The 20,724-nt window shown below is 40.8% G+C and overlaps 1 protein-coding gene across 2 annotated transcripts in view; it reads right to left on the bottom strand.

The window, feature by feature from the left end:
* Window positions 1-20,724, bottom strand: part of DENND5A (DENN domain containing 5A) — a 127,885-nt gene that overhangs the window by 15,020 nt on the left and 92,141 nt on the right. For both annotated transcript variants that reach the window (XM_008007293.3, XM_037999737.2), the window contains exons 9-12: window positions 17,378-17,528; window positions 16,613-16,706; window positions 12,654-12,785; window positions 7,549-7,701 (exon numbers count right to left, since the gene is read on the bottom strand). In XM_008007293.3, the coding sequence (XP_008005484.3) occupies window positions 7,549-7,701; window positions 12,654-12,785; window positions 16,613-16,706; window positions 17,378-17,528 (530 nt within the window). The remainder of the gene's footprint in view (window positions 1-7,548; window positions 7,702-12,653; window positions 12,786-16,612; window positions 16,707-17,377; window positions 17,529-20,724) is intronic.

Below are 20,724 nucleotides of genomic sequence, written 5' to 3'. Positions count from 1 at the left end.
TGAATGTCAGTTTTCTTCTCTGTTAAGTGGGGGAAACTGTGGTATCTTTGGTTACTTTACAAGTTGTTAGCAAAGGTTAGGGACAGTAAGCCATCACTATAATGAGGATTAACTATTGAAGGTATAGTTGAAGAAATGTGAAGAAAGGTAGGCTGGTACTGAACTGTATGGCTGAAATAAACTACAGTCAATATAATAGAACCTTGGTGTTTGGAAAGGTAAGAACTGCAATTTGCACTATTTGAGACATGTAGTAATTTGTCATTTTGCCAAGGCACAAACCTGAATAGTATTTGCAAGCCTGATGTGAGGCAGCGATTCACCTGGGTAATGAGTGAGCCCAGCTGGTCACCCAGCAACTGCTTTGTCTCTTTCTAATCATCGTTCAGTACATCATAACCCTTGTTAAATGATAACAACTTTATTTCAGATTCATGGTAAATGTTCCCATGTAGATAATAAAATAATATAAAGGTGGTATGTTTGTTTTAGTAAGATTATAATAGTTTTATAAATAACTTTGGTTCTATAATAATGATAGAAGCTACCAGGTCTTGAGGCTTACTATGAACTAAGCACTATGTCAGATATTCAAAATACAATATTGTAATTAATGCTCCCAACAGTCTAACAAGGTAGAGATCTCTATCCCTATTTTCTGTAGAGAAGAAAAAATTGAGGATCGGAAAGGTTAAGTAACTTGTAAAAGGTCACACCATTAGTAAGCAGAGTGTTGGGATCCAAGCTTAAGTCTATCTAATGTCAAAACCATTGCACTTAATAACTATGCTACACGAGATGTTTCTGAAAAGATCACTTAACTTTTTAAGTTATACTTTCTGAAGAAAATTTTGTGCTATGGAATGAATGTGTAGATTTAGGGTCTTAGATTTACCCCATGAGAATATTGAGGGTCTATTTTGTTTCTATTCACAAACTTGACCTACTCTGGGGAAAAAAAATCAAACATCTGAATGGTAGGAAACCTCGCTATAGATCAGCAAGTTGTCAAAATAAGCTTGCTGTATGTTTGTGTTTCCTACAAAAATTCATCACCTTAAAACCCTACAACTTCAAAGACAATTTTTAAAATATATAAAAACTAAAAACTAAAATTAGAAAATACCAGGTTTTATTCATCCAAATACCAAATATTTGAATAAAAAAAAGTCTAACAACATTAATGAGACTTACAAATCCTATACACTGCTTCTAAGAAGGTCTATTGTTTCCTGTTGGGAGCCAAAAAGAAAAAAAATTTTTTAATTAAAAAACCTAAAAAAAAAAAAAAAAGAAGGTTGGCTGGGCGCGGTGGCTCACACCTGTAACCCCAGCACTGTGGGAGGCCGAGGTGGGTGCATCACCTGAAGTCAGGAGTTCAAGACCAGCTGGCCAACATGGGGAACCCCCATCTCTACTAAAACACAAAAATTAGGCGTGCATGGTGACAGGCGCCTGTAATCCCAGCTACTCAGGAGGCTGAGGCAGGAGAATTGCTTGAACCCAGGAGGTGAATATTGCAGTGAGTCAAGATGGCACTACTTCACTCCAGCCTGGGCAACAGGGTGAGACTCCATTTCAAAAAATAAAACAGGTCTATTAATGTATCTAACAGATAATACAAGAGTTTAAAATATTTATGGTCTTTGACTTAGTAATTCAACTTCTAGAAATCCATTCATCCTTCCATCTACCACAACCATTAGCAAGTAGGCTTCTCAGCATCTAGGTAGACTAGGAAAGCAGCCTAAGAAAAATTAATAGAACTGTCTGAATGTGGCACACATTAAGTACAGCTGGTGACCAGAGAGCCTGACATGCAATAACACCAAAGAACCAAGGACAAGGGCAAAATCAGGCCACTATACCAGAAGGAAGCCCCTGGCCCACAGTGATTACAGAGGTGAGGAGAAAGAGCAAGGGCAAGAGTGGAAGAGCAGCAACTGGGCTGCTGCACTTTGGTTTTTCTAGTTCACGAGACATGGCCTACTCTTTTTCCTCTTTTGCAAAGGGCCTGATTGGGACTGCAAGGTTCAATACAGCCTGACTATCCATTTACGGACATGGACACACAATAAACTGCATCAGATTCTACAAGAATGTCATAAGCAAGAAAGATAAGTAACAACTCCTTTTCATGTGTCAACCCCAAATGGCAGCAGTCACAAAACGAGTATGAAAAACCAAACCTCTCTCTGATAGAAAAACAAACTATAGGTGGAAGTCCATCTCCTTGGAAGATGTCACTGAAAGCCAAAGAGAGTGGTGAGGATAACAGAGGTTCTTATGAAGACTTGCTGCAGGCAGCCTTGCATCCAAGCAGTCAAGGCTAGTAACAAAATTTAAGAGGCCAGCAGCAAAAATGCTGTTTGGGTTCTCTCTACTTTCTAAGCAGATAATAATGGGTGGTTGCTCAGGAAGGTGCCCCCACAGTGGCATAATAAAATCACCCTCTGAGAGCAAATTTAGTCACAATCTGGGTATATGATAAAGGACAGCAGGTAATGAGGGTGTGACTGCTGGATTGGAAGATAAGTGAAGAATGTCTCAGCAGGATAAAGAAACCAGCAAAACCGAGGCCTAGGGAGAACATGGTGTTAGGAACCCAACATAGATCATCAGGGTCAATCTCCAGCTGAACATGTATCCCTAAGGGCATAAATGCCATGCCGGCAAGAACAGATCTTCACTCTCCTCTGGTGACACTGTCACTGCTTCACTTCCAGAGCTCCAAAAGCCAGGACTCAGAACAAAATGGAACTTCAACTAAAAAGCCGCCATTATTTTGCACTGGTTTCTCATCTCTCCAAAATAAGAGGGGGAGCAAATGAACTCTAAAAGAAATTCCAGTGTGGTCAACATGGTGAAACCTCATCTCTACTAAAAATACAAAAAAATTAGCCAGACGTGGTGGCCTGAGCCTATAATCCCAGCTACTCGTGAGGCTGAGGCAGGGGAACTGCTTGAACCAGGGAAGTGGAGGTTGCAGTGAGCCAAGATCGCGCCATTGCACTCCAGCCTGGGCAACAGAGCAAGACTCCGTCTCTAAAACAAAAAAATGATACAAAAATTAGCCAGGCATTGTGGTGCACAGTTGTACTCCCAGCTACTTGGCAGGCTGAGGTGGGAGAATCACTTGAACTCAGGATGCGGAGGTTGCAGTGAGCTGAGATCATACCACTGCACTCAGCCTGCATGACAGAGCAAAGGAAAGAGGGAAGGGAAGGGAAGGGGAGGGGAAGGAAGGAAGGAAGGAAGGAAGGGAGGGAGGGAGGCAGGCAGGCAGAGGAAAGAAGGGAGGGGACGGAGGGAGGGAGGAAGGGAGGGGATGGAGGGAGGGAGGGAGGCAGAGGAAGGAAGGGTGGGGACAGAGGGAGGGAGGAAGGGAGGGGATGGAGGGAGGGAGGGAGGCAGAGGAAGGAAGGAAGGACTTCTTACTGTGAGAATTCCTGCAGAATAATAAATTCCTCCTACAGTGAGAATTACTGCAGAATACTGCTGCAAAGCCTAGAACACAGACTTAGAACATATAATGATACGGTACTATTTTTCAGAATGCAGGAAGAAGCTTCACTAACTCCCTAGAAAGTTTTGCAGTAAATATTTAAAAGTTATCGGCATATACATTTTACCTCAAAGCTAAAAGAGCTCAACTATAGTGCCAGACTTGCTAAATGTTATGGAAAAAAGGATTATATATATTCTACTCACTTGTTACAGAGAAAAAGAAAGAAGTAAAGCTTTCATACAGAACCCAGAATAATAATAGCTGTCATATTTTGCATACTCATCACACGCCAGATATTTCCTTTCATTGCCTCTAATTATCACAGCTGAAAGGTATTTATTTAATTCTTTTAACTTTTATTTTAGGTTCGGGGCACACATGCAAGTTTGTTATACAGGTAAACTGCATATCACAGGGGTCTGGTGTACAGATTACTTCATTATTCATGTAATAAGCCTCGTACCCCACAGGTAGTTTTTCAATCCTCTCCCTCCTCCCACTCTCCACCGTCAAGTAGGCCTTGGTGCCTGTTGTTCCCTTCTTTGTGTCCATGTGTACTCAATGTTTAGCTCCCACTTATAAGTGAGAACAAGCAGTATTTAGTTTCCTGTTCCTATATGAGTTCACTTTAGACTATGGTCTCCAGCTACATCCATGTTGCTGCAAAAGCCATGATCTAGTTCTTTTTTTTTTTTTTTTTTTTTTTTTTTGAGACGGAGTCTTGCTCTGTCACCCGGGCTGGAGTGCAGTGGCCGAATGTCAGCTCAGCTCACTGCAAGCTCCGCCTCCCGGGTTTACGCCATTCTCTTGCCTCAGCCTCCCGAGTAGCTGGGACTACAGGCGCCCGCCACCTCGCCCGGCTAATTTTTTGTATTTTTAGTAGAGACGGGGTTTCACCGTGTTAGCCAGGATGGTCTCGATCTCCTGACCTTGTGATCCGCCCATCTCAGCCTCCCAAAGTGCTGGGATTACAGGCTTGAGCCACCGCGCCCGGCCTAGTTCTTTTTTATGACTGTGTAGTGTTGCATGGTGTGTATGTATCACCTTTTCTTTATCTGGTCTACCGTTGATGGCCATTTAGGTTGACCATAACTTTGCTATTGTGAATAGTGCTGCAATGAACATACATGTGCATATGTCTTTATGGTAGAACAATTAATATTCTGAAAGACAGGTTATTAACTATCTATCTTTCATGGATTTGAATTTCAGAAGGTGCAAGTTGCTTATTTAAAGTCATCCAGTGGAGCCAGGATTCAAACCCGAAGTCCTTCTGACTCACAGTTCATAGTGTTGCTACTACACCACAGTCTCAAAATTTTAGGGATGCAATACACAATTTTTAACATTTAAAAAACTCTATAAATGCAGTGTTGTTTACAACACTGAAAAATCAGAATTAACCTAAATGACTAATAATAAGAGATTAATTAAAGTATGGCACATCTATACAATAGATGTAGTCATTAAAACTGAGGTTTTACAATAACCACAAACATTTAGAGAGCCAGAAACCAGGCTCTGAGCTTAGTGCTTTACATTAATTATCGAATCCACACAAGGACCCAATGGAGGTGGGTACTTTTAAAATTCCATCAGGCAGGGCACAGTGGCTTATGCCTGTGATCCTGGCAGTTTGGGGAGCTGAGGCAGGAGGATCACTTGAGCCCAGGAGTTTGAGACCAGCCGGGACAACATAGGGAGACCTCATCTCTACAAAAAAAAAAAAAAAAAAAATTAGCTGGGCATGTTGCCACATGCCTGTAGTCTCAGTCTCCAAGCTGAGGTGGGAGGATCAGTTGAGCCCAGGAGGTCAAGGCTGCAGTGAGCAGAGTTCATGCTAGTGTACGCCAGCCTGGGCAGCAAAGCAAGACTCTGTCTCAAAAACTAAACTAAATTAAATTAAATTAAATATAAAATAAAATAAAATTCCATCATACATACAAGGAAACAGGCTTAGAGAAGCTAGATAACTTGCTCAGTTTCATAAAGTTATTACGTGAAAATCATAGTTCAAACCCAAATTTGTCTGCTTTACAGTCAAGCTCTTAAACACTTACTATACTATCATCTAAAAATTAGTTAAGGACATAGAAAAGATATGAGATAAAAACAAAGCAAGTTGCAAAACATTACGTACAGTATTAACTTATTTGGATTTTTAAAAAAACCATTAAGATATAATTCATATTACCATAAAATTCACACATTTAAAGTATGCATTTTCTGAAAAAAATCTGATTTTTAATAGAGTTGTGCAACCATCACCACTATCTAATTCTAGAACATTTTCATCACCCCCAAAAGACACTCCATATGCATTAGTAGTCACTTCCCATTGCTCCCTTTCTCTAGCCTCTGGCAACCCTTAATCTACTTTCTGTCTGTGGATTTGCCTATTTTAGACATTTTGTATAAATGAGATCATACAATCTGTGGCCTTTTGTGTCTGGCTTCTTTCACTTGGTATGTTTTCAGAGTTCATCCATGTTGTACCACATGTAGGTACTTTATTCCCTTTATTGCTCAATAATATTTCCAATGTATGGATACACCAAATTTAGGTCACCCACTTATCAGCTGATAAACATTTGGGTAATAATAGCCTCATATATGATGACACTATTATGACTAATGCTACTATGAACTTTTTTTTTTTTTTTTTTTGAGATGGAGTTTCCCTCTTGTTGCCTAGGCTGGAGTGCAACGGTGCAATCTTGGCTCACTGCAACCTCCACCTGCCGGGTTCAAGCGATTCTCCTGCCTCAGCCTCCCAAGTAGCTGGGATTACAGGCATGCACCACCACACCTGGCTAATTTTGTATTTTTGGTAGAGATGGGGTTTCATCAGGTTGATCAGGCTGGTCTCAAACTCCTGACCTCAACTGATCCACCTGTCTTGGCCTCCCAAAGTGCTGGGATTACAGGTGTGAGCCACTGCACCTGGCCTGCTATGAACATTTGCATACAAGTTTTTGTGTAGACATATGTTTTCACGTCTCTTGAGTACGTATCTAGAAGTGGGCTTGCTAGGTCATATAAGAACTGTTTAACATTTTGAGGAACTGCCAGACTGTTTTCAAAAGTGGCTGCACCACTTTACATTCCCAATAGTAATGTATGAAAGTTCTCATTTCTCCACATCCTTAACACTTGTTACTTATTTCAACTACTCCAGTGGATGTGAAATAGTATCTCATTGTAGTTCCATTGGGTTTTTAAATATATAGCTATATATGCATGGGTATGTGTACACAGAAGAATGCTCTGAAAAACATATGTGGAAGATTGTTGCTATACCCATTAGAATGGACACTCCAGGAAGGCAGAGATCTTGGTCTGTTTTGTTCACTGAGGTATTTCTAGTGCCTACAACAGTACCTGACATAGTAGGCCCTTGAGAAATACCAATGGATACTAATGTATTTTCTAATTTTTCCATGATAAAACTTCTTTTCAAAAAATTTCAAGTTATTTTCAAATTTAGAAATACATAAAAATAAAATGTATCTATCTTGACTACCAATTGAAAACAGAGTATTTTGAAATAAGGAAATTTTCTGGGTATTAAGTGGAAAAATCAAACTTACTCAACTTCCTGAGGCCTTCTCTCAAATGTTTAAACCATCTGCATACAAAGAAATGTTAATAACAGACTTTTTTTCCATTGTGAATATACGATTAGTGAAGAACCTTTAGTGTACAATTAGTACTTCCCGAGCTCCAACTTCTCTCTTTCTGGTCTATCTCTAGACTAGGGCCAGCTGCCAAACAGGACTTATCAGGTTGGCCTTCAGCTCTACCCCCCAGGAAGAAAGATGCCTCTTTATAAAGTCTGATAAACATACAGATTTATAAAGCTTATCTTTAAGGAAAATAGTTGGGATCACATTTATTTATTTGCTTATTTCAAATCTCACTCCAGAGCACTGCACACCATTCTTCAAAGCCAGTCAGCTGGACAAAAAGAGTGTGGGAAAGCTAGTAACTGAAAACAGGAAGACAATTTGCTCAGCAGAGAGAGGCAACACATCCATTACCTGTTTCACTTGTAGTCCATGACTCCAGATCCTTTCCAGGAGATCACAAAGGCTGGCAATCAGGGTGTTCTCTTCCACCCCTGTGATGTTCACCTCCCCATGCCCTAGCTCCACAGCTTCTCGGCCCATCTTTTCCACCAGCATCCTTTTGGTCTACAAGGAAGCAGTCAACAGGATTAAATAACCACAGTGAGCAGGATCACATACAACCGGAGAGGGTTCTGACAGCCTGCACAGTACATCTGTTGAGCTGGGAAGGACAGGATGAATTAGCCCCAAGGACACAGAATATATTTATACCCATATAGGTCAGGTTACAAGGGAGTGCATGCTTTAAAAATTTAGTTAAGAAAGGCCGGGCGTGGTGGCTCACGCCTGTAATCCCAGCACTTTGGGAGGCCAAGGCGGGCAGATCACGAGGTCAGGAGAGAGGTCAGGAGATTGAGACCATCCTGGCTAACACGGTGAAACCCTGTCTTACTAAAAATACAAAAAAATTAGCCAGGCATGGTAGCAGATGCCTGTGGTCCCAGCTACTCAGGAGGCTGAAGCAGGAGAATGGCGTCAACCAAGGAGGTGGAGCTTGCAGCAAGCCGAGATTGCGCCACTACACTCCAGCCTGGGCGACAGAGCGAGACTCTGTCTCAAAAAAAAAAAATTTAGTTAAGAAAAGGATAAGAACACAGTAAGCTTTATGACTCCTGGCCAGTGACTTCATCACTCTGTATTCAGTTTTTGCATTTATGAAAGAAACAAATAAACCCTTCAGTCATGCTGACCGCTGACATTCTCTGATTCCCACTGCTTAAATGATCCTACTAAACAAACCTTCGAGCATACATACAACTTAAAAATATACCTGAAATAACTGTCAAGGGGACAAAAATTGAGGAGGTAATTTATTTTACATAAAAATTTTCAACTGCTTATTGTAAGATCATAACCAAGAAAACACACACTGCATAATGATAATCACAGTTTTTATTAAGTACTGTGTCAGGCATTGTACTTAGCATTTCATTATCTCATTTAAGCCTCCTAACAATCTAGGAAGTAACTATTATTACCACCCTCAATTCACCAATAAGGAAATTGAGAAATATAGTAATCAATATACTAAATTTAAACATAGTATAAAACAATACAGTATATTTATACTCTATTTAAGTATAGTATAATTCTCTTAAGTAACTTGCCCAAAATCTATACTTAATATAGCACTATATTAAATTTTATATATATATATATAATTTATATATATATATAACTTGCCCAAATGAAACAGCAAAGTAGCAATAGATCTGGCCTTTGAACCCATATCTGCCTGAACTTTGAGTCCAAGTTCAAAAGTAAGATTTAACTATGGTATAAATTCGTGATATATAAAAATCTAAGAAAAGGAAAACAAATCACCCCAATCCTACCTTTCAAAAGCAGCAACTCTTAATATTTTGGCATATTTCTTTCCACTGTTACTGTTTTTCACCTTTTTATTGTGAATTTTATATATATATATATATATATGCTATTACATGATTATGACCAGCACCAGGCCAGTATTTTCTTTCTTTTTTTTGAGACGGAGTTTCGCTCTTGTTGCCCAGGCTGGAGCACAATGGCGTGATCTCAGCTCACTGCAACCTCTGCCTCCCCAGTTCAAGCAACTCTCCCGCCTCAGCCTCCCGAGTAGCTGGGATTACAGGCATGCACCACCACACCCGGCTAATTTTGTATTTTTAGTAGAGACAGGGTTTCTTCATGTTGGTCAGGCTGGTCTCAAACTCCCGACCTCAGGTGATCTGCCCACCTCGGCCTCCCAAAGTGCTGGGATTACAGGCATGAGCCACTGCGCCCACCCAGTATTTTATTTATAAATACTGTCTGTTTATACCTTTGAAGCACCCCACGTGCCCTCTTCCATTCACCTTCCCACTCTAGAAGCAACCACTTACACAATGAAACTACAGAAAAGCAAGAAAATTATTACCTATATTTTAAACCCTAAAATATATGGTTTGGTTTGCCTGTATCTTTTTTTTTTTTTTTTTTTTAAAGACTGGGTCTCTCTTTATTGCCTAGACTGGAATGCAGTGGCTCGATCATGGTTCACGTAGCCTCAACCTCCCAGACTCAACTGATCCTCCCACCTCAGCCCCCGCAGTAGCTCGGACTATCAGCGTGCATGTTTCTTTTGTGATTTTTTTTTTTTCCCCCCCTTTGAGAGACTGGGTCTTAGTATGTTGCCCTGGCTGGGCCCGAACTCCCAGGCTCAAGCAACCTGCCCACCTCAGCCTCCCAAGTAGCTGGTATTACAGGTGTGTGCCGATACTCCTGGCTTGTGATTTGCTTTTTCACTCATGTTTATATTTGTGAAATTCATCCACACTGATGTATATAACTGTTATCCATTTCCATTGTTGTATTGCATTCCACCATATGAATATACCGCAATATATTTATTAATTCTCTTACTGATTGACTTTTGGGTAGTTTCCAGTTTGGGGCTATTAAAAGAATGCTGCTGTAAACTTCGTGTACATGTCTCTTGGGACATGCTCCAAAAGTTTCTCTAGGGAATAACCTAGGAGAAGAATTACTAAACAATACTATGCTGTTTTCCAAAATCATCATACCAATTTATACTTCCAACAGCCTGTTGCTCCATGTGCAAGCCAATAGTTTGTGATGTTATATTGATTACTATATTTCTTCAATTCTAGATGCACATTTGCCCACATATTAACATGTCTAAAATTGGTATGTATTTCAGTCATCATTGGCTAGGAATAGGAAGTTGTCACAGCCAGGTCATGCATCTCATGACTTAAGAATTTTGACAGTCCAGGCCAGTTGCGATGGCTCAAACCTGTAATTTCAGCATTTTGGGAGGCCGAGGTGGACAGATCACTTGAAGTCAGGCGTTCGATACCAGCCTGGTCAATATGATGAAACTGTGTCTCTATTAAAAATACAAAAATTAGCCAAGCGTGGTGGTGCACTCCTGTAATCCCAGCCACTCAGGAGGCTGAGGCAAGAGAATTGCTTGAACCTGGGAGGCGGAGGTTGTAGTGAGGCGGGATTGCGTCACTGCACTCCAGTCTGGGTGACACAATGAGACTCCATCTCAAAAAAAAGAATGACAGTCCAGCACCTTAGAAAAAAAAATGTAGAAATGCAGCATCACGAGTGTTCTTCACAGCAGAAAGGCAGAAGAGACAAAATTGTATGGAAAAAAATCACAGATATTACTCAGAGTAAACTGACAGAAGTTTTACACACACACACACGCACACACACACACAGGCCACAATGCCTGGCCAGAGTTTTTTTTAACCTGAATTTAAAATATCAGTACTGATACACTAACCAGCCTTTTTTTTTTTTTTTTTTTTTTTTTTTTTTTTTTGAGAGAGGGTCTCACTCTGCAGCCTTGACCTCCAGGGCTCAAATGATCCTCCTACCTCAGCCACCAAAGTAGCTGGGACTAAAGATGCACACTACCACGCCTAATTTTGGTAGAGATGGGGTTTCGCCACGTTGCTTAGCCTGGTCTCAAACTTCTGGGCTCAAGTGATTCACCCACCTCAATCTCCCAAAGTGCCGAGATTACAGGCATGAGCCACTGTGCCCTGCCAATCTAGCTTTAAACACTAATAATTTCTTCTGCAAGAGACAGCATATTTTATTTCCTCCTATAAACGAACATCACTTCAAATGGGCACCACTGAGAACTGAAAGTGCAGGAAACTATTTTTATTCCATTGATAAACAAATAGGATGTAGTGGAAACTGAGTTAGTTGAACTGCCCTAAAATTACGGTATGCAGACTTGGTTGAAAGATTCTTTTTATTAGAAAAGACATATAAATTCATAACTAAAACATTAAAAATTAAGAATAAATGTCTTTGTAGAACAGAGAAAAACATCCAAACAATCTAAGCTTAAACTGAATGACACATTTCAGCCTGGCACATTATAGGTACTCAGCAAATTTATGTTTCTAGATAAAAGATATCATTACTATCAGATTAAAATAAAGGGGCAAAAACATTTGCATATATGTAAGACTAATCTGTTGAAGTAAGTCAGAGTGAAGACTAGTCTGATTTAAAGTACTGTAAAATGTCGAAAATTTAAAACTATGCCTGGAACCCCAGCTACTTGGGAAGCTGAGGTAGGAGGATCACTTAAGCCCAGGAGTTCAAGACGAGCCTGGGCAATATAGTGAGATCCTGTCTTAAAAATAAGTTTTTTATGAAATTAAAAACTACATCTCTCTGTTATTTTTTTTTTGTTTTGAGATGGAGTCTCGTCCTGTCACCCAGGCTGGAGTGCAATGATGCAATCTCATCTCACTGTAACCTCCGCCTCCCAGGTTTAAGCAATTCTCCTGCCTCAGTCTCTCAAGTAGCTGGGATTACAGGCGCACGCCACCACGCCCGGCTAATCTTTAGTAGAGACAGGGTTTCACCATGTTGGCCAGGCTGGTCTCGAACTCCTGACCTCGTGATCTGCCCGCCTCAGCCTCCCAAAGTGCTGGGATTACAGGCATGAGCCACTGCGCCCGGCTTGTTGTTCATTTTTATGGAATATACATTAAGTTTATATCAAGCAAAGCATGCATGCTCTCAATTAATGGTATATTTTATTTAAAACAAATATACCTAATTTCAAACTAACAGGATCTTAAAATTAGTACTGTCTCATTATATTAATGATTTTTTTTAAGACAGAGTCTTGCTCCGTTGCCCAGGCAAGAGTGCAGTGGTGCAATCATAGCTCACTGTAGCCTTGACTTCCCAGGTTCAAGCACTCCTCCCACTTCAACCTCCCAAGTATCTGGGACTACAGCTGTGTGCCACCATGCCCATCTTAATACTTTTGTAAAGACAGGGTCTCACTACATTCTCCAAGTTGGTCTTGAACACCTGGGCTCAAGCAATCCTCCTGCCATGGTCTCCCGAAGTCTTGGGATTATAGGCATGAGCCATCACGCCCAGCCAACAGTATTTTTAAAATCCAGAGGGAGTGGTCGGAGCCAATCCTTGGTCTTACCTTGGCTGCTAACAGAAATAGCACACATACAGAGATGTCCACAGCTTACCTTATTGCGGCATTCCTTCAGCAGGCCCTCTACAAACTTCCAGTTGGTCTGGGCAATCACTGACGGAGAGAGGTTGGACAGTTTGGGCTGGCGAATAGTGCTGCCCATAGTCCTGGCTTCCTGGATGTACTTCTACATCAAAAAGAAAAATAAAGACCCCTTGTGTCCAAGTACATAAACCAAAGGTCACCAGTACTGACGGGTGCCTGAAGAGGGCATTATTTTCTCACATTTTCTTTTTTTTTGTTTTTGAGACGAATCTTGCTCTGTTGCCAGGCTGGTGTGCAGTGCCGCGATCTCAGCTCACTGCAACTTCCACCTCCCAGGCTCAAGCGATCCTCCTGCCTCAGCCTCCTGAATGGCTGGGACTATAGACGCATGCCACCACACCTGGCTACTTTTTTGTATTTTAGTAGAGAAGGGGTTTCACCATGTTGGCCAGGATGGTCTTTATCTCCTGACCTGGTGATCTGTCTGCCTCAGTCTCCCAAAGTACTGGATTACAGGCATGAGCCACCGTGCCCAGCTTATTTTCTCGCACTTTCTTAGCTGCCTCTTTCTAGGCTCAGATAGTTAGGAATAGAAAAATTTTAATTTAATTCTTGTATTAAAGGGAAAAACAGATGATTTCTGTTTTAGCAGATGTAAAGCACTCCCTGAATAGTATAATTACCTTTGATTTAAAGATACAAGATTCAAGCAGGGTACAGTGGCTCATGCCTGTAATCCCAGCACTTTGGGAGGCTGAGGTGGGCAGATCACAAGGTCAGGAGTTCAAGACCAGCCTGGCCAACATAGCGAAACTCCATCTTTACTAAAAATACAAAAATTAGCCAGGCGTGGTAGTGCATGCCTGTAATCCCAGCTACTCGGGAGGCTGAGGCAGGAGAATCACTTGAACTCGGGAGGTGGAGGTTGTGGTGAGCTAAGATCACGCCACTGCACTCCAGCCTGGGCAACAGAGTGAGACTCCATCACCAAAAAAAAAAAAAAAAGATACAAGAGTCAAAAAACACATGACTACAGCAAATCTCAAATCTCTGAGTAACACTGAGAAAATAAGTTCCCCCACCAAGCTGAGAGGAATTTAACTCCTCTGCCCATATCAAAGATATCTACCCTTTCTATCATTAAGTATAAAATTAAGGCCTGGCAAATAAGATTGCACACTCAAAACAATAACTGCAATTATTTTGTATAATGTGCCGGTTATTCTTCTTCATATGTTGTTTAACACAGAACCCACATCAATGCAGTAAAATGCACTCTGATATCCTCTCAGTAGGTTCATGACCAATATTTTTACCCTAAACTTCTCCTTTCCCCCATATTTATTCCTGTGGCATAACTCTGTCCATTCTATCTTATGGCCCCTTAATCTGTCTCTACTACCAACCCACCGAGGTTAGGGTCCAATTACTATTCTTGGACTGCTATTACCTGTCTCCTAACTTGCTAGCTATCTTCACACCACCCTCCTCCAAAATATTCTGCCCACAGCCTCCTTTACACATTTACACACCAAACTTTAGATCCTGCCATGTCCTCTACTTGAAATGCTCTTCTTACAGCTCCAGGGAGATGAAAAAGAAAAAAAAAAAAAAAGAAAGAAAGAAAAACAGCCAGGAGCAGTGGCTCACGCCTGTAATCCCAGCACTTTGCGGGGCTGAGGCAGGTGGATCACTTGAGCTCAGAAGTTTGAGACCATCCTGGGCAACATGAAGAAATCCTGTCTCTACCAAAAATACAAAAAAAAAAAAAATTAGCCAGGAATGGTGGTGTGTGCCTGTGGTCCCAGCTACTCAGGAGGCTGAGGTGGGAGGAATGCCTGAGCCTGGGAAACGGAGGTTGCAGTGAGCCAAGATTACACCATTGCACTCCAATCTGGGTGACAGAGTAAGACCCCATCTCAAAATAAAATAAAAGCTCTTCTAACAATCCCATCGTTCTCTAAGGCTTAAAGAGATGCTTACTCCTCTTCCAAATCATCTTGTTTGATGATGACCCCAAGTAGAAATAACCTCTGCTTTTTCTAATCAGTAATCAAACATTGGTTTGCTCCTCATATGGTCATTTCAAAAGATTATTCTCCTGAAGTTATCTTTCTGTCTGACTTTGCTCCCTTATATCAACTGGTATTCCCTGAGGACAAGACTAACCTCTTTTGTCACCTTTGTATTTCAAAGTGTTTACCTCAGTGAATTTTTTTTTTTTTTTTTTTTTTTTGCTTTAGCAAAGAATTCCTTGATACCTCAGTGATATGGTTTGGCTGTGACCCCATCCAAATCTCATCTTGAATTGTAGCTCCTACAATTCCCACATGTTTTGGGAGGGACCCAGTAGGAGGCAATTGAGTCATGGGGGCAGGTCTTTCCTGAGCTGTTCTCGTGATAGTGCACAAGTCTCATGAGATCCAATGGTTTTATACGGGGGAATTTCCCTGCACAAGCTCTCTCTTTGCCCACTGCCATCCATGTAAGACGTGACTTGCTCCTCCTTGCTGTCCACCATGATTGTGAAGCCTCCCCAGCCATGTGGAACTATAAGTCCATTAAATCTTTCTTTTGTAAATTACCCAGTCTTGTGTATGTCTTTATCAGCAACATGAAAATGGACTAATACACTCAGTGATTCTGACCAAGAAAATGTGGTCAATAAACACTGCTGAAAATAGTAATGAGGAAGTTAGGTGGAAGACAGACTTTTAAAATAACACAAATAACCAAAATTTCTTATGCTACTCTCACAAAAAAAAAAAAAATTCAGTGTAACTATACCCTATAAATCAGCAGTTGAAAATTCATAACCATATCTTACAATTTTAATTTATTCATTAAAAACATAGCAAAAAGAGAATATGTTATTTATTTTCCAATTCACTGAGTTGCCAGACACACGAAAACAGTATGCCTTCTTGGGTTCTATCTGTGCAAGATGAAAATTATAGGATCTTTTCTCAAAGATAAATTACTGAAATAGGTTTCTGAAGTTAACACTCATTTTCACAACTTCTTTGCAACTAAGTAAGGCACGGTCTACAACCTGAAGTTTATAACTAGAAACTTAAGAAGCAAGTTACAGTAGAGCTGAGAAACTCAGCTTACGAGCAATGAAGATTCAGGAGGTAAATTCAAGAATCTTGTGTTTCCAGGTACCTGGTAATAATGTTCCTCTCCTTTAGTCTTTTGAAGAAGAAGGGGGAAAAAAAAAAAGTCAAGATTATCTGTTTTAATTTAAGGTAAGAAACAGCAGGAAAAAAACTCTAACAGAATTAACTTCTTTCTGGGCTGGGTGCAGTGGCTCACACCTATAATCCCAGCACTTTGGGAGGCTGAGGCAGGCGGATTACCTGAGGTCAGGTGTTTGAGACCAGCCTGGCCAACATGGTGAAACCCCATCTCTACTAAAAATACATAAATTAGCTGGCCGTGGTGGTGGTGCCTGTAATTCCAGCTACTCAGGAGGCTGAGGCAGGGGAATCGCTTGAACCCAGGAGGTGGAGGTTGCAGTGAGCCGAGATCGCTTCACTGCACTCCAGCCTGGGCGGGCAATAAGAGCAAAACTCTGTCTCAAACAAAAAAAGAATTTAAAAAAATTAACTTTTTTCCTATACACACACACACACACGCACACACAAAACACCGATTTTTAAAGGATTTCTCCCAAGTTTCAGACTCCTAACTTCTGAGGTTCCTATCAAACTCCCCAGGGAGCATCATGCATGAGTAATTACAACATGGTTAGTAGCTAGCTGGAATTTGTAAAACATCCTACATTCTGATTTGTGATAACCCAGGCCCACCATCAGATATCAGGAACTAGACCTATTATTAACCCTTCTTTATGGGGTGAGGTCAATGCTGAGACATTTGAATCAGACCAGAGAATAGGAAATGAGAAAGAGAAGGAGTGCACAGCATGATAGCAAGGTCATCCTTGTCATTCTTAAGTTATCTTACCTCCCTCTGGTCATTGTCTAAACGCAGGTGTTCTGTGTGCTGCTTCTGCCGATCTTTCCGCCTCCACTGGGCAGGGGCATTCCTTTTCGTCCACCTAACACATCAGAATCAAAGCAGGCAATTAATAATGTCTCACTTAAAAAGCAATGTCAACTAACAGGAGAAAACATGAATGACTAAGAGCCAATGCTGGACACAGGAAATGACCAAGAAGTCACCAGAGACAGCTCAGAGACCTTGAGGAAGAGCAGATTAAAGATGAGTGACTGGACATGAGAGAGATACCTCTTCAGGGAACATGTCTCTCTTGAAACATCTACAAACACTTGACATATAGATCTAAAACTATATTCACTTTATCTGAGCTTTGATACAGTCATCTTCAAAAGCAACTAATGAGTAATTCTGCTAACTTATCTACTTTTCATTTCAGGCTCTGATTATTTCAACTGCCATTTAATAAATACAATGCTAGCTTGCTGTTGAATGGGATCTAGGCGTGATATGATTTTAACCCATTTGCAGCTTTTTGCAGGTCCTGGACATATGGAGCTATCCCAATCTGCATAGTGGAGGCAGAACTGAAAGACATTCTGTCACATACTTTCTTGTTCAAATAAGCGAACAACCTAGATAGTCTGGGTCTTCTCCATATCTACCTTACAAAATTACATGGTCTTCTGGGGATAACAGCCCTAGCCCAGATACTAGATGATCCTATTATGGCTAGGGAGTTGGATCAGTGAATCCCTGGAGTTGACTCACTTGTTGCTAGCTGGCCCAGTGGAAAGTACATCAGACTGCAGCTTAGGGAAGAAGCCCGGCTCATATTTCCCTTGTCCAATCTTCATGTCAAGTAAATGTGGGTGAATTGCAGTATGGTCAATTTTTGCCAGACGTAGTTCAATTGCTTTCTCTGGATGAGAATACAAACACATACACACATAAATACACACACAAATCAAGTCAAACATTTTTTTTAAATCTAGCTACTCTTCCATTTCCAGCCAAGATGGAGTAAAAGGGAAAGATTTTCCTGCAAATAGGAAAAAACCCATGCAAAATATATAAAATGATAAATTTCAAAACACTGGACATCAGGCAATGAAGGACAGGAACCCTGAGAAACAGGTAACAAATGAGGTACCCCCTAGAACTATCCCAGCTAACTGCTTAGAGACAGCTTCCAGGTTGTGGCTCAGGGAGGGAGGTCTAGGCAGAGACTGGTGGACTCCCTGAGTTAAGGAGACCAAGGTGGCTAGAGTTCATATGAATGGTACCAGGGAAGACAGAGAATCCAGGGGATCTGCAGGGTATTTAGTAGAGTAATGGATCAGTTCACACAAGTGAAGAAACTACTCAAGGCTGGAGAAAGAATCATTGGAAAGGATTAGGAGAAACAATACAAAATGCTCACACGGGGCTGGGAATAATGCCTGTCCCCACCTGCCAGACTAGAAAACCTAATCACTCATGGGGCACTGAGTAATGTACTCAGAGGGCCGTGCCTCGGTAGTGGAGAATTAATCACAGCCTAAAGGATTCTCTGGTCCTGCCAGAGGAAAACACAAAGGAAAAAGGAAAACACACAGAAATCGAATTATTTCTAAGTAACTTAACTACATCCCAGAACAAAGATTGAGAATATTTATAGGAATATAGAAGTATCCAGGACTCAAATAGTAAAATTCAAAGTGTCTGGCATCTAATCAAAGATTACCAGGACCTGGTAGCTTACACCTGTAATCCCAGCACTTTGGGAGGCCAAAGTGAGGGTATCATTTAAGCCCAGGACTTCAAGACCAGCCTGGGCAACAAAGTTTTTGAGACCTCATCTCGTAAAAAAAAAAAAAAAAAAAAGAGCCAGACATGGTGGCATACACCTTTATTCCTAGCTATTCAGGAGGCCGAGGCCAGAAGATCACCTGAGCCCAGGAGTTTAAGGTTACGGTGAGCTATAATTGCACTACTGCTCTCCAGCCTGGGCAACAAAGCAGAACCTCTTAAAAACAAACAAACAAACAAACAAACAACAACAAAAAATCAGAAACATAGAACTCAAACGTCTGAAGGTGAAAGCTGTGGAGATGAAAAATACACAGGCTGGGTTAAAAGCACACTCAACAATGCAGGAGAAAAACTAAGTGGGCCTGAAGCCATAGCAACAGAAATTATCCCAAAGAAGTCACAGAGGGAGAGAAAAAGCTGTTGCCATTAAAAGAGTATCAGCGGTGCTGGGATAATTTTACGCAATCCCAGATATTACACATATGTGTAACTGCAGTCCCTAAGGTAGGGATGGGGATAATAGAAAAATTACTGGAAGAAATACTGGCCAGAATTTTTGCAAATTTGATGTAAACAAAAAAATCCACAGATCTAAAAAGCACAATGAACCGCAAGAACAAGAATCATGAAGGAAACTACACCAAGTCACATCATAATCAAATTGCTCAAAATCAGTGATAAAAAGAAAATCTTAAAATCTGCTAGAGAAAGTAAACATTTTGCATATAGAGAAGATCAAAATTAAGGATGACAGCAGATTTCTTATCAGAAAACAATGGAAGTATGATATGGTTTGGCTCTGTGTCTGCACCCAAATCTCACCTTGAATTGTGATAATCCCCATGTGTGGTGGGAGGGACCCAGTGTGAGGTAATTGAATCACAGGGGCGGTTTCCCTCATGCTATTCTCGCAATAGTGAGTGAGTTCTCACAAGATCTGATGGTTTTATAAGCATCTGGCATTTGCCCTCCTGGCATTCATTCTTTCTCCTGCTGTGCTGTGAGGAGGTGCCTTCCACCATGCTTGTAAGTTTCTTGAGGCATTCCCAGCCATGTGGAACTGAGTCAATTAAACCTCTTTCCTTCATAAATTACCCAGTCTTGGGTATTTCTTTATAGCAGCATGAGAATAAACTAATTACAAAGCGAGAAGACAGAGGAGCAACATCTTTTTTTTTTTTTTTTTTTTTTTTGAGACAGGGTCTCATTCTGTCGCCCAGGCTAGAGTGCAGTGGTGCGATCTTGGCTCACTACAACCCCCACCTTCTGGGTTCAAGTGATTCTTGCACCTCAGCCTCCTGAGTAGCTTGGGCTACAGGCACATACTATCATGCCTGGCTAATTGTGTGTGTGTGTGTGTGTGTGTGTGTGTGTGTGTGTGTGTGTGTGTATGTTTAGTAGCAACAGGGTTTCACCATGTTGGCCAGGCTGGTCTCAAACTCCTGACCTCAAGTGATCCACCCACCTGGGCCTCCCAAAGTGTTGGGATTACCGGCGTGAGCTACCACGCCTGGCCTGGAGCAACACCTTTAGAGTACTGAAAAGAAAAAACTATTAACCTATACTCAGGGAAAATACCTTTCAAAGACAAAAGAATTACAAAAGCTGAAAGAATTCATCACCAGCAGATCTACACTACAAGAAATGTTAAAGGAAGTCCTTCTGGCAGTAGGAAAATAATATCAGACGGAAGTATGGATCTACAGAAAAGAAAGAAGAGCACCAGAAATGCTAACTACACAGTTAATGTATTAGATTTTGTACTTATTATTTAAATCTCTTTAAAAGGTAATTGACTGTTTAAACAAAAATGACCATGTAGTTGAGGTTTATGACATATGTGAAAGTAAAATAAATGACAATACCACATAGGCTAGGAAGAGAGAAACGGAAATAGAGCTTTGTGAAGTTCTTTTCTGTTGTTGTTTAGAGACAGGGTCTCATCATGTGACCCAAGTTGGACTCAAACTCCTGGGCTCAGGCAATCCTCCCCCTTCAGCCTCCCAAACAGCGGGACTATGGGAGAACATGACTGTGCCTGGCAGTTCTGTACAGTTCTTATACTATGTGGAAAGTGATATTATATCACCTAAAAGTAGACTGTGATAAGTTAAATGTGTACTATAAATCCTAAAGCAATAGCTAAAATAACACAAGTTATAGCTAGTAAACCAATAAAGCAGATAAAATGAAATAATAAAAAAATGGAAAATATTCAATTAGTACACAAGAGAGCAGAAAAAGAAGAAAAGGGAACAAAGAACAGATGGGACAAATAAAAAACAAACAGCAAAATGACAGGCTTAAACCCAGTAATCTCAATA

Source organism: Chlorocebus sabaeus, chromosome 1 (genome assembly GCF_047675955.1).
Source record: "Chlorocebus sabaeus isolate Y175 chromosome 1, mChlSab1.0.hap1, whole genome shotgun sequence".
NCBI classification, from domain to species: Eukaryota; Metazoa; Chordata; class Mammalia; order Primates; family Cercopithecidae; genus Chlorocebus; species Chlorocebus sabaeus.
This window is presented reverse-complemented; position numbering and strand designations above follow the sequence as displayed.